This window comes from Gavialis gangeticus, unplaced genomic scaffold, assembly GCF_001723915.1.
Source record: "Gavialis gangeticus isolate Ggan-Ray unplaced genomic scaffold, GavGan_comp1, whole genome shotgun sequence".
Lineage (NCBI taxonomy): Eukaryota > Metazoa > Chordata > Crocodylia > Gavialidae > Gavialis > Gavialis gangeticus.
In genome coordinates this window covers 1799682-1815534 of record NW_017728964.1, presented here as the reverse complement: position 1 = coordinate 1815534, position 15853 = coordinate 1799682, and the positions used below count along the sequence as shown (strand labels likewise).

Below are 15853 nucleotides of genomic sequence, written 5' to 3'. Positions count from 1 at the left end.
TACAGCATTGAATCATCCTGATGAAAGGGGAAAAAAAAACAGTTTAGCCTGTTTATAAACCATATAGAAGCCATGACTACTTAACTTAATTGTAGAAAGTCTGTACTTTCTATACTTACTCCTTTCACCCACCAGTGAACACTATCACATAGTCAAGATAAGGTGCTGCATACTCCCAGTGCAGCTGCAGTATCTTGTGGATTAGGTGCTAAAATGTGGCAGGGGGGCCATGGAAGCCAAAAGGGGGGACTCAAAGTGCTGTGAATGCTTTTAATTCTCAGGACTTCAGAACACAGGGAATCTGCCAGTCAAATCCCATAATTATATATATTTGGCTTTCTCCAGCTGCTGTAATAACTCATCGACCAGGGGCAGCAGGTAAGCAGCAAACTGACAATACGTTCAGCTGAAAGAATTCAATATAAAAACTGGTCATCTTTTTTGGTTTGGGGACCAACACAATGGGGCTACACCATTCATTTAATGACTGCTAAATCAGTTCCATATCTAGCATGTTCTGCATTTCCTCCTTTAATATTTCCCATAGTTGCTCAAGTCTTTGGAAGAATCCCTTTTGGATAGGACATCCTGGTTCTGGATGATCCTATGCTTAAATCAGGGTGGTCCTTCATTGTCAGGTTGTGAACACATCTGGAAATTCCTTCAACAGGGCCTTTACCTCCTATTGAGCTGTGGACAAGTTCTCCCCCAGAGCACCCTCACTGGTTGGGAGTTGAATTATTTTTTCTACATTTCTGGTATTTCCTGAAAAAAGAGTTGAAATGTTCAGTGTTCCTTTGACTTGCCAGGGTATCAGAAGATTCATGATATATTTAGGACCCATACCATCTCTCCCCATGGCCCCCTCCCCCTTGCCCAAGATACATATCCCCCACTTGCCTTATGATCTTATTGTGATCCTGCCATTTAAAGAGGAATTTACTCGCTGATGAAAGGATCAACAACAGGATCCAAATGCCACACTGACAGCCCCAGAGTCATGAGTTCTTATTATAGTATTATTCTGGAGCCGTTCCATCTGTTCAGTCTTAAGGTTCTCTCAGGTAAAGACCCCCTGACTAGGTCCAGCCATTCTCATAGTCTGAGAACTGACTGGATGACATTTTGAGACTTCATGTCCTGTGTCTACCAGGTCTCTGAAAGAGGTTCAATATATGTTGGGGTTGCCTTCTATATGAAAATTCAAAAGGAGACTGCCGCATGGAGGGCTCAGGAACCTCCTGAATAGCAAACACTAAGTACAGCAGGCAAACACCCTATTTTCAGCATTTTCTGATCACAAATTTCCAGACTGTTTCCTCTTAACGGAACAGAATGCCCTGAAACAAAGCCCAAGTGTATATGTGGTATTAAATGGAACATATTTTTGCTATTCTCATTTATAATATAGAGGTACAACCTATAGCTTCCTGCTGGGAATAAATGCTGTTCCAGGCCAGGATCAGGTGTCTTTATGTCTTTGCTTATGGTAAAAGAGCTGCACTAGCCTGTGAGTTGCAATTTGCATCTTAGAGCTTTAATTCTGTGGTTTTTCAAAAATGAAAAAAAAAGCTTAATTTGAATCTCTTCTTCCTGAGACTTTCAACTTTATTAGACTCAAGGCATGCCTTAGAAAATGTCAACTCTTAGTTTTCGTACACTTTTGACTACAGAAAAAGAACAAAGCAATTACTTGGTTGCAAAGAACTCAGAAAGATTACAACAGGTCAGAAGGTGGTAGGCATTGTGGATTGTTATTTGAAATCTCTGGGTTTATTTTGTAAGCCATGTCTACACACCTAACAGTGCTAACAGTATGTGGGCCACAGCACTGTGGTTAAGAATCACTGCCTTAAATAAATTCCTAAACCATAGCAATGATCAGAGGAGAGCCATCGCCAGCAATAAATTTAAAGCCCTCAATTCTGCAAATTCCTTTGCACTGGGGATAAATAAGCATGCATGCATAGATAAGCACAATTAGTATGCCATGCACTAGCTGTATATGTGTATCTGAATATAAATCCAGAAAAAGCAGGAAAAGCAAGGTGGTTTAATTCCAAAAGCTGACTGGTTAGGGCTCTCAGGCAAGAAGCCAGGGACCACGGTATCTATGTTCCCTTCATGCAGAAGGGTTTGCACTCAATTCTTTCTAAATTCCTAGCATAGTGCACTAACTACCACACCATTGACTAGGCAGCTGCTAACACCTTCTCTAGTGCTTCTTTTGAGGCTGAACCAGTGCCCTTTGAATTTAAAATGGATGGAAAGCAGTGCAGTGCAAAAATTTCTTTTAGGACCCGGGGCTAGCTCCCTCCCATAGCTGCAGTTATCTCATAAGCGATACACCATCTGGCTTACTCTCTTAAATTGCAAGTGGTTCTCTCATTTATGCCAGGATAAACCATTTTATCCTGAAACAAAGCAAAACTATACAGATGTCCACTGTCCTAGGATAAATCTTAAAGAAGTTTACTAGATAAGAGGTGGTAATGGCTTATCCCAGAATATTATAAAGTACGTCTCTACAGTAATCCTAGGATTCTGCCATTGAATCAATGGCAGCAAAGTGGCACTGCATTCAGCTGCTTACTAAACCCTGATTATACACACCAAACCCATGATATTTGTATGCTGGGATAAACACAGGCACAATTTATCCAGGACCAAATTTAACTCTATTCTTAGCCTTACTCCTGGCCCCACATAGCTCCTGCTCATGGCTTCCCAAACGGGCCAGCTTCAAAAGGAAGGCTGAAGAGGGAGCGTAGAAAATGCCTCTGATGTGGTGCTTAGCCTGCTGTTTTAAGAAGTCAGAAAGATACAGATTCAAATTTCCTGTAGGCAAAGTAGGTTTCTAGAAACTGGATCCCATGCATCTGTTTCTCTGTGTCTATTACTGCAGGCATAATAGAACTGTTACCTGAGTTAAGTACCAAAAATGCCACTTATGGCAAGATCCAGATGTGCAGGTACATGTGGTTTGTGGCACCACAAACGTCTTTGTGGCACCTCAACCTACACGTGTTGCATGTTAAACTGTGCCTGGTGCAGGTAATTAAACTGCGCCTGGTGCATGTTAAACTGTGCACTGGGCAAATTTTTCTACTGGGATTTCCTGGTAGCAAAAAAGACCCTGGAAAAAGGTGTGGCACAAAGCATGTCAAAGTCCTATGTGCTGGGACAAATGTGGACATGGGGAATCAAGCAGCTCAGGGCTGCGTGTTCCCCCATCTCTGCATTCTGCAGAGCCACCATGCTCTGCAGAGCCCCACACTGAGGCACCTTGCACCCCAGCCAGCCACTCCCCAGCTAGCTGGGCCACAGTGTGCCTCAAGATGTGGGAGCAGGCAGCCCTGGGCTGGCTGCTTCCTTGTCTTCATGTGCCTCAGTGCAAGGCCTCCACTGTGGAGGCGCTGGGTTGAGGCACACCAAGCTGCCATCTCAAGGCACACTATGCCCCAGCCAGCTACAGTGTGGCTGTGAGATGAGGGAACAGCCAGCACCCTGGGCAGCCTAGTCCCCCATCTCCATGTGCTGCTCCCTGGGTGCCTGGAGCACAGGGTGCCTCAGCGTGGGGGCTGTCTGTTGGCTAGCACCACACTGAGGCACCCTGTGCCCCAGCCAGCCACCGATGCATCACATGAAGCAGCAGGACAATGTATCCGACTGCAAACCACACGAGTAGAGGAACTACTATCTGTGCTGCTGCAAACGCACACCACAGCTCATGTGGATGCAGCTTATGTGATTTAAAAGCTAACATTTGGACACACAGAGCAAACCAGAATTCTCCCCAAAGGGTGTGTCTACACATCCCAGTAGGGGGCAGCAATAAATGGTGGAGCTTTTGGTTAGAAAGTTCCAAGTGGCCACTAGACATATTTATTCCACCGCTGTTTATTGCGCCCAGGAAGTTCCCGAAGTGCCTGTCTGCACATGCGCCTGGACTGCAGCAGCCCTGGCTGGCATGGGGAAGTCAGCCTGGCAGTCTGGAGCTGCTCTGACTGGACTCAGTGTGCTGTGAAGGGGCTGGCTAGGGCATGAGGGCGCTTTGGTGCAGGGCAGCTGGCAGGCAGTCCTGGCACTGAAGCACCTTTGTGCCCCAGCCAGCCAGCCAGCCAGTGTCTACATGTGCACTGCTGTACCTGAAAAAACTCTGCAGCAGGGTAGTACTTATATTTCCATGTACTACTCTGCTGCAGTTTATTAGTTTACGGAGCCCTAAAAGGGGCACACATGTAGATGCTGAGACATTTACTGTGCAGTTAATTAATTGCCTGAACAATAAACGTTTTGTGTAGAGGCACCCAAAGTGTGTAAATTTAAGCTTAAGAGCCATTCACTTCTGTGGATTAGTCGCAAGATTTTGATACTATGAACGTTTTGATGACCTTTAGTTAAAGTGCCGCTGCCGCCATTTTAAAGACATGCAGCACACTGGAGCATCCTAATTAGAATGTCCCAGGAGACTCGAGTAATCAACTCTCTAATCAGAACATGTTGGAGCATGTGTAGGCACCCTACATGTTCTGTGACATGGGTCTAGCTGGTTCTCCAGGCATCCTACAGTACAGCACTCCTAGTCCTCCCCATGGTTTCAAGTGGCCATTAGACATGCAAGAAGCAGCTCAGAAAGCCTCTCTGTTTATTTTGTTGATCCTTTCTTCATCCATCACTTCCTTACGTGCAACAGATTTGACTTACTATGTCACTGAACCTAGTCACTACTGAGGGCAGGTCATTTAGTACCATTAAGGTAGCAGACCCCCACAAGGAACTGTTTCATTTTCCACAAGTTTCTGCCTCTCACACTTAGATGTTCATCTCAACTCTGAATTTTCCTATTTGTTCTTAAGTATTCTGTGAGGATCCCAAAGTCTTTTACAAATATTACTCAGTTATTCCTCACAACACCCTGATAAAGGTGTGGGGACATAACTCACCTAGACAGTCCATTATACAGCCAAAAATAGATTACGCAAATCTCGATTCCCAACCCATAGTCTTACCATTTAAAGTTATTCCATTCTTTAGGAATGGAACACTTTGTGCCATCTCTGAACTGTGGGCAGCCTCCAATTTATCAGATCTTATAGGGACTGATTTAAGGCCTATGATATTGAATAGAAGATTCCCATTTACTTCACCAATTTTGGATGAAGCCCTAGTGAATATAAGAGATAAAGTACATTTACTTAAAGTTAAATAGTTACCTTGATGCCACCCCATGAATGATTAGATAGGAACTCTACTGGACTCGTGACTCCTAGCTGTAAGGGATAGCGAAGCAGGAAATCCAGTTCCACAATGTTAATTTCTTTATTCATCAGAAGTATCTGCAATGTCAAAAAATGGTGTACTTTAGAAAGGCTGGAATACAGCAGACTGGTTTAAGACATTACATGTCAGAATCTGTGGCTAAACTGTATGAAGCCCCACCAGCCAAATGGGATTGGTAAAATACATTCTAGATACTGTAAGAAAGCATGGGAGCTGGAACAGAGCATCCAGTCCAGTACCTCAGTGGTACTGATTATTAAAAAGGACTTGGATAGTGACAAAGCCTGAAGATGTCACTGACAGCAAATGAGAATGCCTGCTGGCAGAGAAGGCATGGGTATTTCAGGGATTTTCTATTTCTTGCAGTGTACAAGGTCAGGACTGGATGTCTTTCTAAAACAGCAGCTTCAATTTAAACGGAAGATATGGGCTTGATTTAGAAATCAGTGGGCAAGGATATCGGTCCTTGCTTGTGTAATGTTAGAGTACGTAGCCACAAGGGTCCTTTCTGACTTTAAAAATCTATAGAATGACTGGTTGCTGTATAACCAACTAACTACTGGCTTTTGGGGGGCAGTACATTATTAATGAAAATATGTTTTTGGTTCACTGAAATATCAAAAACATTTAAAACCGGTAAGAGGAATTATTTCACAATCATGAGAAAGGAAACAATAAAAAAATCCTGTATGCACTTTTGAATAGAATATACCAGGTAATACATCAGGTTTACTGGGCTCTGGTAGTTTATCTAGTCTAAGATTCTTTGGCACTCTTTGTGGAATGATATTCAGAAGACACTGAAAACCAGTGGTACACATGGGAAGAAGAAGAGCAAGTTATTTATATCTCCTGAAATTTGGCATTTGAACAGCTGTGAGCTAAAGATGGTCTTGGACATTCATCTGATGAAAACTCTTGTTACGCATCTTTGATTTAGTTAGTCCATAATGTCCAAATGTACCTGCCCGCTGATTAACTTCAGACTAACATGAATAACTACCTCTTTCTGGGATATTCAGCCATCATTTATTTTTCAGGTTGTCAGGGAATGACTGCTGACTTTAACAATTGCCAAATATGAGATATAGAAAGGAGTATCTCAATATTAGCTCAAAGTCATTGTTTTGTTGTAAAAATATCCTGGTTAACATGTGAACTTTTATAGATTCTGTTTTGTTATTTAGTTCAAATGGGAATTATGTTTTCATATGGATAAAAATAATCTCAACACCAAATTTACTTCATTTATTGTTAAGTGCAGAAATGTAATGTTCTTGAAAACTCAAAATAAATTCATTAGAAGTTTAGCATGGATTACCAACTTATGTGCTACCAAATACTTTTCCTAGAAAAAGACATGTACACATTGGTGATGGGCATGTTGAAAGTGTATACATATTTTGTGGGCAGAATTAAGGAAGTCTGTAAAAAGTATAGTTATTTTTTACATGTCAATAATTTAATGTACCAACAGTAACTATAAAGGGATATTTTTTATAAATTCCCTTTGCTGGTAACCTCTACACTTTGTGGTAATTAAGAATTTTGAAGTGTAATGTTTTTGTTATATAGTTTTTAATAAGGATTATATTAAGAATTAGAGGAAACTTAATTATACATTAATATATATTTTGCAGAGGAATAAATGAAACTCATGCAAGATCTCTCCAAAGCCATGGCATTTTATGCATTAACTCTCAGACTGCTACTCATCATGCATAATTCATAGTAACTTTAACACATAACAACAGTCACTGTATAAGCATTTATATTAATTCAACCTCTAGATATAATATAGAAATTGAAATATATAATATGCATTTAAAAGGACTTCTACCTAGGACTCAAAAGGACTCAGTTTAAGACAAAACGGTGGCAGCTAGCCATCTTTTTCTGGCCAAAAAACTTATCCATGAGGGCCAACCTTTAATCAACCAATACTGGTTGCCAACTTAATAAAAATCAAACATGCCACCTGTGATTACTAGCAGGGATAAGGGCAGAAAGAGACAACATATTCCCAAACCAACTTCATTAGCTATTCTGAAGCTGAAGGCTGTGCAATTTTGCATTCTCTCCTGGAAGATAATGTACAATGTCAATAACTTGATTTTTAAAATAAGTGATTGAATGTATATGAAGCTGATCTTGTTTTTTACCTGGAAGGTAACTTGGGCGGTGTAGGTGAGTTTGTCACATTCAAAAAGCCCCCTTGTAGTATATTGGAACACAGAGAAGGTAATGCTATCAATGAGGTTTATTACACGCTCTTTGAGGTTCTCTTCTGGAAGGGCCCTCTCAATGGCCTTCTGGAAAACAACACTGAAAGCCTGGGTTGTGAGACATAAGAAAGACTGTTTTATAATTCCTCTTTTAATGCACCTGGATGTTGTGTAACATTTCAACAGAGTAAATTAATTCAAGTGTGTTTTGAATTTCTAGTCTCAGAAATCATAAATAAAGTAAACCACCCAGTCAAGTGGTATCAGATGCCAGCTCTAGATAAAAGGGTAATGAGCTGGAAGCTAGGCCTTGTACTAGCTTTTTGGTGTGTTTAGTTGTTTTCTCTTTTTACAGGATAAGCTCTATCTTACAACTATTTGATGGGTATACAGTCATAAAACAATGACCTTGCATACATTCATTTGGGAGTGCATAGACAAGCAAACTGAATTATTTACAGGAGATATTTCATGGACAAGGCATAGTCTCTCATAGGGATTATACAGCTCTATCTTTTCTGCACAAATTGAGCTGAAGGACAATGGAGTATTTAGAGGAAAAATACACCTTGTTGCAGTTGTACAAATTCTCTAAAAACATTTTTACTATTTTTACTGCCTGAATTCAGCAGAAGAGACAAAACAACAAAGGTACATAGTATCTAATGACCTGTGGGGGGGGAGATTACCTGATAAGGCTCCCTCAAGGCATCTCCTGATGAGGAGGTAATATGACACATGAAGGTTTTAAAGAAACACCAACACTTCTGAGTTAAATGAGAAAAGACCCAATAGCCTTCAGAGCATACTGAACAGAACACATTACCAAGTTATCCAGCACAACTGAAAACATGACCATAACTTGATTAAAAATGAGAAGACTCCAACAATTGGATCCTAGCTAATCTAAAATAAGTGGCCACAAGTTAATACCACTGAATACATTAGATATAGTCACGCTGATAGGACTATTTTTAGAATTTTACAAGCTACAGCAAAGAGAAAATGATGCTGCTGTAAATGGCACTCTAATTAAAGCACCTGCAGTCTCTCGTGCATTCAGCATCCTGTGCTTCAAAATGGCAGTGGGGGTGCTTTAACTAAAGCTTATTCTCACTGTAAATGGCATGTTTCCCTCAATCTGGCCCAAGAAAACAAAAGATTCTTTTCCAACATAGTTAGTAAATGAAACAATTAAATTATTCAGAAGAACATTTGGGAGATTTCTTTGGGCTTAAAGGGGTTGTACCTTCAAAGAGAACTGGTACATTGGGTGGATGGTGTTGAGATCATTCATTATGAAGTAGAGCAGAGAAGCCCGGGCTGAAGCAGGCCGGTAGTGTTCCCTTGCCTCATTTATCTTTGTTTCTGTCACTTTGGATTCCTGGACCTGTGAGGAAAGAAAAGACCAAAACAATTGTGAAACGAGAAAAGTATCTATTTTAAGGTTGAATCCTTCTAATGTAAAAAAGTAGGAGGATGGAGAGACTGATGCTTCTCTACAGTCCCTGTTAAGGTTAGTACATAACAGGAAAATGGAGGACTAAAGAGCAAGTGAAATCCCCCTATGATCAATGCATAAAATAATTCTTTGTACTATGGAGCAAAGAGATTTAGCCACTATGGCTTTACACGTCGTAAAGTGAGAACTTGCTCTGTTAAACAGCTAAGACATCCTTCCTTCCTTTTCATGCAGGTTTGTTTTCAGTCTAGTGATAGCTGGACAGACCAGAATATTGTTTATCCTAAGGATATCCTTATCCTTCCCTCTTTAGCTTTAGCTAGTTGCTTTGGGTTCTGTTTGGTGTGTCAGAGGGTGTTCTGTCCCCTTAAGAGGGAGCAGCCAGCCCTGTCGAGTTGGCTACTGATAAAGGAGTGTCTCATTGGGAACTTAAAAACCTCAGGAAGAAAAGCAGCAAGGCAGTGAACTGTGAGGGAACAGCTGTGAGCCAAGGACAGGCAGTGGGCTGAACTGCTTGCTGCATGGAGAAGCCAGACTACTCTGTAGGGCCAGAGCCACAGGTCCTCTCCCAGTGTCCACAGGGGTCCTCTCCCAGTGTCCAGGACAGGACAACAGGAGTTTTACTTGTGTGGACTGGCTGAGGAACTCCTCAGGGAGTAACCTGGAGAAGCTTGCAGGAGAAGCAACCCACCTACAGGTTTTATTACATGCTTATTAGGATTGTTCCCTGGCTTCCCTGTTTCTGGAATTAGAAAGTGTTTCACAAAGCATTTGACAATCTTAAAAATTTCCAAATGTAGTTTAGCACTCTCTGAGACCAAATATCATTGTTCCCCAATTGTTTACTTTTAATAGGTCCCTGGAGGTTGCCAATAATAATCCCTACTCTTGGTTAATCAAAATTATTATTTTTTGTCGCCAATTACTCTTTCCTTATGAATCACTTTTCCTCCTCCATTTATGTGATTAATAAATATAGGACACAGAATACGTCTAGGCCTAGCACTGATCCTTAGTTGCCTTCACTATTAACCCTTTCCAGGTTGAGAATTGATCATTTACTACTCCTACGTCTGATTCCTTTCTTAAATAGAGAACAATCCAAAACAGATGCATACTGCCCGCACCTGTCGATAACAAGGATCCTGTTGTGAGTTTATCCCATTCTCTCCTCTGGCCTAGTTTGTTTTAATTATTTTTTTACTACATTCTGCCATGTTAAAGAGGTATAATTTATCATTACAAAACCTACATTAAGCTATGTCTCCCCCGCAATCAAGAGGGCTGCTCTCGTTCCAGGCAGTCATATCTGAGATAGCTATAACCTAGCTAAATCTGGCACCACTGCGGTGAAGATGTGGCTGCATGGGCTGTAAAAGCTGACACTGAGTTTGGCAGATTGCACCTGGTCAGTCCAGGCAGCAGGGGGACATACTGCTGCCTGGCTAAGCCCCGAGTTCCAGGGAGTGGGTTGGGGGGGCTGCCTCTGGCTCCAGGGGCAGCTCCCAGCCACATGAACTCAGGGTTGGCTGTGGCTGGTGCTCTCAGAAGGAGCACATGTGGGTCCAAACCACTGGCTGGGGAGGCGGGAGCACAGAGCCGAAGGCAGAGAGCAAGGAGCAGGCAGGTGTGGGGATGCAGGGACTGAGCACACCGGCACTTTCCTGTCCTTTGCCGAGAGCTCTGCAGGTGCACTGAGCACATCCCTGCACCAGTGTAGTAACTGCACAGGGAGCAGCAGGCCAGGAGGCATGGCAGCGTGGACCCCTGCTCCATAGAAGCCCCAGAGCCAGGCATGGCTGGTGTCAAGCTGGGCCAGGCTTTGCCATTATACCAGGTACTGAAGGGGAACAGGGGCCCAGACAGCCCAATGTGGGATGGGATTGGCCACTCAGTGGTGTGAAGGCAGTTCCCAGCCTTGGAGCTGCTGCCCGATCCCTGCTGCCCTACACCCCAGCACCTTCCCCTCAGCTGCAGGACATTCACTGTGGGGAAGCTACAGGCCCCACTGCCGCTGTGATCACAGCTCCTGAGGTAAGGAAGAATAAGTATGGTATGGCCACCAAGGGCCCCACCTCCCCAGCTGGTGGCTCGGATCCACACATGCTCCTCTCGGGAACATCAGCTTCAGCCGACCCCAAGTTCTACGCAGCTGGGAGCTGCCTGGAGAGCCAGGGACAGCTTCCCCATGCCTTCCAGAGCTCACACCTAACCCTGTACCTTCTGCCAGCCTGCAGCTGGCACCCAGGGAAGCGTGGCGCTCCCCCTGGCTGCTGCAGGGGAGGCAGAGCAGGACAGGAGCAGCCCTGGATTAAGCTGCTCCTGTAGGGCTCAAATTGCTCCGTACCCGGACGCACATGTAGACATGTACCAGGGAGCAGTTTAATGAGCCTTTATTCACTGTGCAGTAAAATTCAGGCATGTGAAGATGCACCCACTAACAACATGGACTGGTTTAGAAAGCAAACGTATAAAGCAGGGACCTGCATGGTACTAAGCATCTGAGTTCCATGAAGATTACTGTATATCACTAACTAATGGATTCCAACCTGCCATCTGGCCTAAAATTCTGGGTTTAACTGAGGAAACGTAAAGTATTCAGAATTAACTGTAGTAAAAAATAAAATCAAATATTAATCTGGAACAATCTAAACTATCTAGACATACTGTTTAAGTTTTATTGTCTTTATATCAGGCACTGTTAATTTCATTTGGTCTTAAAAAGGCCATTTACCATACATAACCTTTGAAAAATTAAACAGCTTGAAGCTAGCCAAAATGGGGACTGAAAAGATTTACATTCTCTATGTAGCCGAAGAGGCAGAGCTGACACCAACAACTCTTTAAAGATGAGTAACACCTCCCAGGTTCTTCCTCCTGACTCTGACTTTGCCTTTTTACCTTTTCTTCAATTTCTGCAGCTGTCTGTTTGGTGATTTCCAAATTTTCCACCAAGGCTGTGTCTCCCAAGAAGTTCCCAGATGCTGATGAGAGCCGGGACAGCAAACTGTCCTCCAAGGTTTTTAAGGTGATTTTGAATCCATTCTGTTGCTTTGTGAGGTCTGACTATAATCAAAAGTGGAAATTTCAGCCATAGATACATATTAAGGGCAAGGATTATCCATTACCATGTTAGAAAGACACTTCCATTAAGCACTTTCACAGGTTAATATTTATAATAGCCTGTTTATTCTCAGTCTCTAAGTTTTCTGCATGCAAGCAGGGCTCTGGAAATTACTTCTGATCCTAGGATACAGTTTTCTCTGAGAATCGAAGGACATGGGAATGAGATGTGACAGAAGAAGTAATCCCCTTAACAAGGACTGTATTAAAATTAGGGAAGGCAAACTAGCTGGGAAAAAAAGGACAGGCACAGATCACAGTCGCACCTGCATGAGTATACACCGGAATTTCAAATAAGCACTTTACCCCACTAACATACCTATCTAACTCAGTTTAGAGAAGTGTTTTCCTCAGTGTAGTACCAAGCTACTAACATGCTACTATTCCCCCCCACCCATCTGGGATTCCCCAGGAACCCCCAGTATCTGTCCAATCCACATCAACAGATACCTAAACAGTGTTGTAAAACTGGTTGAAGGTTAATAACTAAAAGTGAAGATGGCCAAACAACAGAAAATATACTTGTCTTCAAGGAGATGAGTTCAGAACATTCTTGAAACCATTTCGTTCTTACAAGCAGTCTCTCACAATCAAAATCACAATAACAAACTTGCTTAATTTCTACTATTATTTGTATTCAAGTAATGCTCCGCTGCGCTAGAAGCCGCACATACAGAAAAGAGAAGACAGTTCCTCTGCTAAACAGACTGACATTAGAAAGACAAGGCAGTCAATCAGAAATAATTAAACAACAAAGTAGCTTGGCAAGATCCAGACCTTGTCAATAACTGTGCAATTTCTTTTGAGTATTCTTTCACAAAACAACTCTGCCCTTCAACAGCCTACCCTGTTTTCAGATACCGCTTACTATTAACCAGTAAAAACACAGGAAAACTAGTAAATACTAGATGGCATTCATGATGAAACAAAGGGCATCTTTCCTTTCTCCTCTATTGTTGTTTCTTTCTCTGAATCAAGGTAGAAACAGATGTCACTTTTGTGCCATGACAAACATTTTTATGGCAGAACACAGGCCAAGGAAATAGATGTTTATACCTCTTGTCACACCACAAATGCCCAAAATTTGTGGCCACGACACATGTGGTAACAATTTCTGCTACTTTATTGTGGGAGACATCTATTAGCTTTATGGTGCAAAACCATGGGCAGCCCAGAACCGCCTGCAGTCTCCAGCTAACTAAGACAGGCATTTCTGGGGCTTCAATCCTGGGAATACTCGCACAGGATCAAGCCTATCAGACTCTGGACTTCTTAACCAGCTTTCCCCTTACAGACACAGCCTGGGCAATCTCTGTGGTGCATCTCTGTACGTGGGGAACCCCAGCCTTTTCCCCTTACAGAGATGTGCCCCGGGAAATCTTACAGATATGTCTCTGTAATCAGGCAACACATTTCCCGCCATCCTGCAGGATCAGGCAGTACCCTGCTTAATATAGGATAATGGGTCATGTGTTTGCCCAATGAAATGGATCAGCTGTAGTGGCACTGTAACAGGACCAGACCCCCAGGGGCAGCTGTGACACCCCCTGGTGGCCATATGGCTCCTACCTGGCTCAATCTCTAAGACACCTTCCTTTGATTCCTCACCTGTCAATGCCTTCTTCTTATTAAAAGATTTAAAAAGGAAGGCTGCCCACGGGTCTCAGAATGATCCCAAGTCAATTCCCACCAGCAGATCCCCTCTCTCTCTGACTCCACTGATCACACCACTCTCTCCCATTAGGTGGGCCCTCCTGCGTGAGGGACTGGTGCCTCCTGAATCTGGGGGAGCACCCACAGAAGCCAACGACGACTGCGGCCCTGTCAGGGGGGCACCAGCCCTACCGACAGCATCGGCGTCAGCCATCAGGGGACACCAGCCCCATCAGGGGTGGCATGTGCACCCCCTAACAGTTGCTTATGCTCTCCTGGCCCATATGTGCCCCTCAAGGCAGCCATTACGTTATGGATTAATCAAAGTCTCTGTACCTCCTCTACAGCCGTGCCCATGCCTCACAGATATCACTGTACCCCCATTCCCTTGTTGGGACCTCAGCCTCCACCCCTTTTCTCTAGTTAAGCCTTCTAACCTGGGCCTACTGTACTGGATCTGGCTTCTAGGCACCAGCTTTTGCCTTGATTACCTTGGTTTTGGGCCCCCTGGCCCTGTCTTCACCCTGTTCTGGGCACTGAGATTGCTTTGACTCTATCTGAGACCCCTGGTCCTACCTCAGACCTGCTCTGGCTCCAAGCTCTGCCCCTCCCTGGGCTCTGGGGCCTCTGGCCCCAGTCTGCACCTTGAGTCTGCCCCTGGCAGGGCTCAAGGTGGTCACATGCCCCTTGGGTGCTAATGAGACCTCCAAACTACCTCTTAGTCCCTCCACAAACCGCCAGTTAAAAACTCAGGAAGATGCCCTCTGTCTATAACACCACTTTCCAATTAGGTCTGAGGCCCAGCCCTAGCTCCTTGGCTGCATCACTCAGCTTCCTGAGCCCTATTTCTCTGCAAGACATCCCCATTCTACTTGCAGTATTCCCAGGGTAGTCCAGGCATCAGCCAGGAGCTTCTCTGTAGCTCTCCTGCCCTGCAGCTCTTCCCTCAGCAGCTCCCAGAGCCAGATTGAATGTTCTGGCTCAGACCCTGGGTTTATATGGCTGGCAGCCATGTTACAGTTTAGTCCAACATTTTTGTCACGCATGTCCAATTAGCCACACACTATCCTTGAATACTACTCCAATGCCCTTCCCTGTCTGATCCACTGCACTGCTTTCTACTCCATGTCTTGTTCTCCTTGCTCAATTTACTGCTCCACCTTGTGCTTCCTGCCCTGTTCTCTCTGTCCAATCTGTTGCTGTGATTTCTGCTCCCTGTCCGATCCGCCCCCTCCTTTATCTGCTGCGTGCCATAAGTGGTATCTGTGCCACAGTTTGGCCACCTCTGTACTAATATAATTAACGATAGGGTTACAAGATATTAGCCCTGGATGCTTGTGATAAGCCACAGGCACAACTTCTATACATAACATCCCCAGGGCCTAGTGCAACATTCCTAAAGCTCCCAGTCTTTCTTATATAAAGAGCAGAACAATTTAATTCATATGTACCTAGAAAACATCAACATCTATACCAAATTACCTTAATCCTTGGTACTCCTGTCATGATTATGTACGTTCTGGATTCTCTGGCACCATCCTTAACAATCCAGTGTAAGAACCAACTTTATCTGCTACCTCTGTCAGGGGCCCTTAAAGCATAACCTGCCCAGCCCCATCCAGTCTAAGAACTTCATGGGCGCATCTAGATGAATGTCCACATGTGTTTTGCAGATGAATACAGCATTACATAGTTGTGCTACAAACATGCCTACAGCTGTTTTGGCTGGATGTAGACTTTCTATTCCAAGGGCTAAAAGATGTTGCCCAACTTGTTTAGGAGTTGTGGAAGACACTGTTCATTATGTTTTAGAATGTTCTTTATATAATGATATAAGGAGAAAGTATTTATCACTGTTCTTCCAGAAATTGATATATTTTTCAAACAGAGAGAAATTAATTTGGCTCTTTCAGCAAACAGATGCATATTTACTGTCTTGCAATTTTTGTTTATAAGGCTGAAGTGATTAGACTTAAAATCCTTTATTGTTGATCTGACTGATAAATGTTATCACTATATTTGATTTTACTGTCTCAACCGTGGACCTATGTACAATATTTTTATAGATTCATGATATGATTTATCACTATATTTATACTTTAACCAT

General features: G+C 43.3%; 1 protein-coding gene across 1 annotated transcript in view; it reads right to left on the bottom strand.

Annotated features, from left to right (window-relative positions):
• The window catches only part of DNAH9 (dynein axonemal heavy chain 9), a 609139-nt gene that overhangs the window by 152599 nt on the left and 440687 nt on the right, over positions 1 to 15853 (bottom strand). Inside the window, exons 54-57 of the mRNA XM_019501495.1 lie at positions 11872 to 12036; positions 8758 to 8898; positions 7446 to 7616; positions 5217 to 5339 (exon numbers count right to left, since the gene is read on the bottom strand). Coding sequence (XP_019357040.1) covers positions 5217 to 5339; positions 7446 to 7616; positions 8758 to 8898; positions 11872 to 12036 — 600 coding nt within the window. The remainder of the gene's footprint in view (positions 1 to 5216; positions 5340 to 7445; positions 7617 to 8757; positions 8899 to 11871; positions 12037 to 15853) is intronic.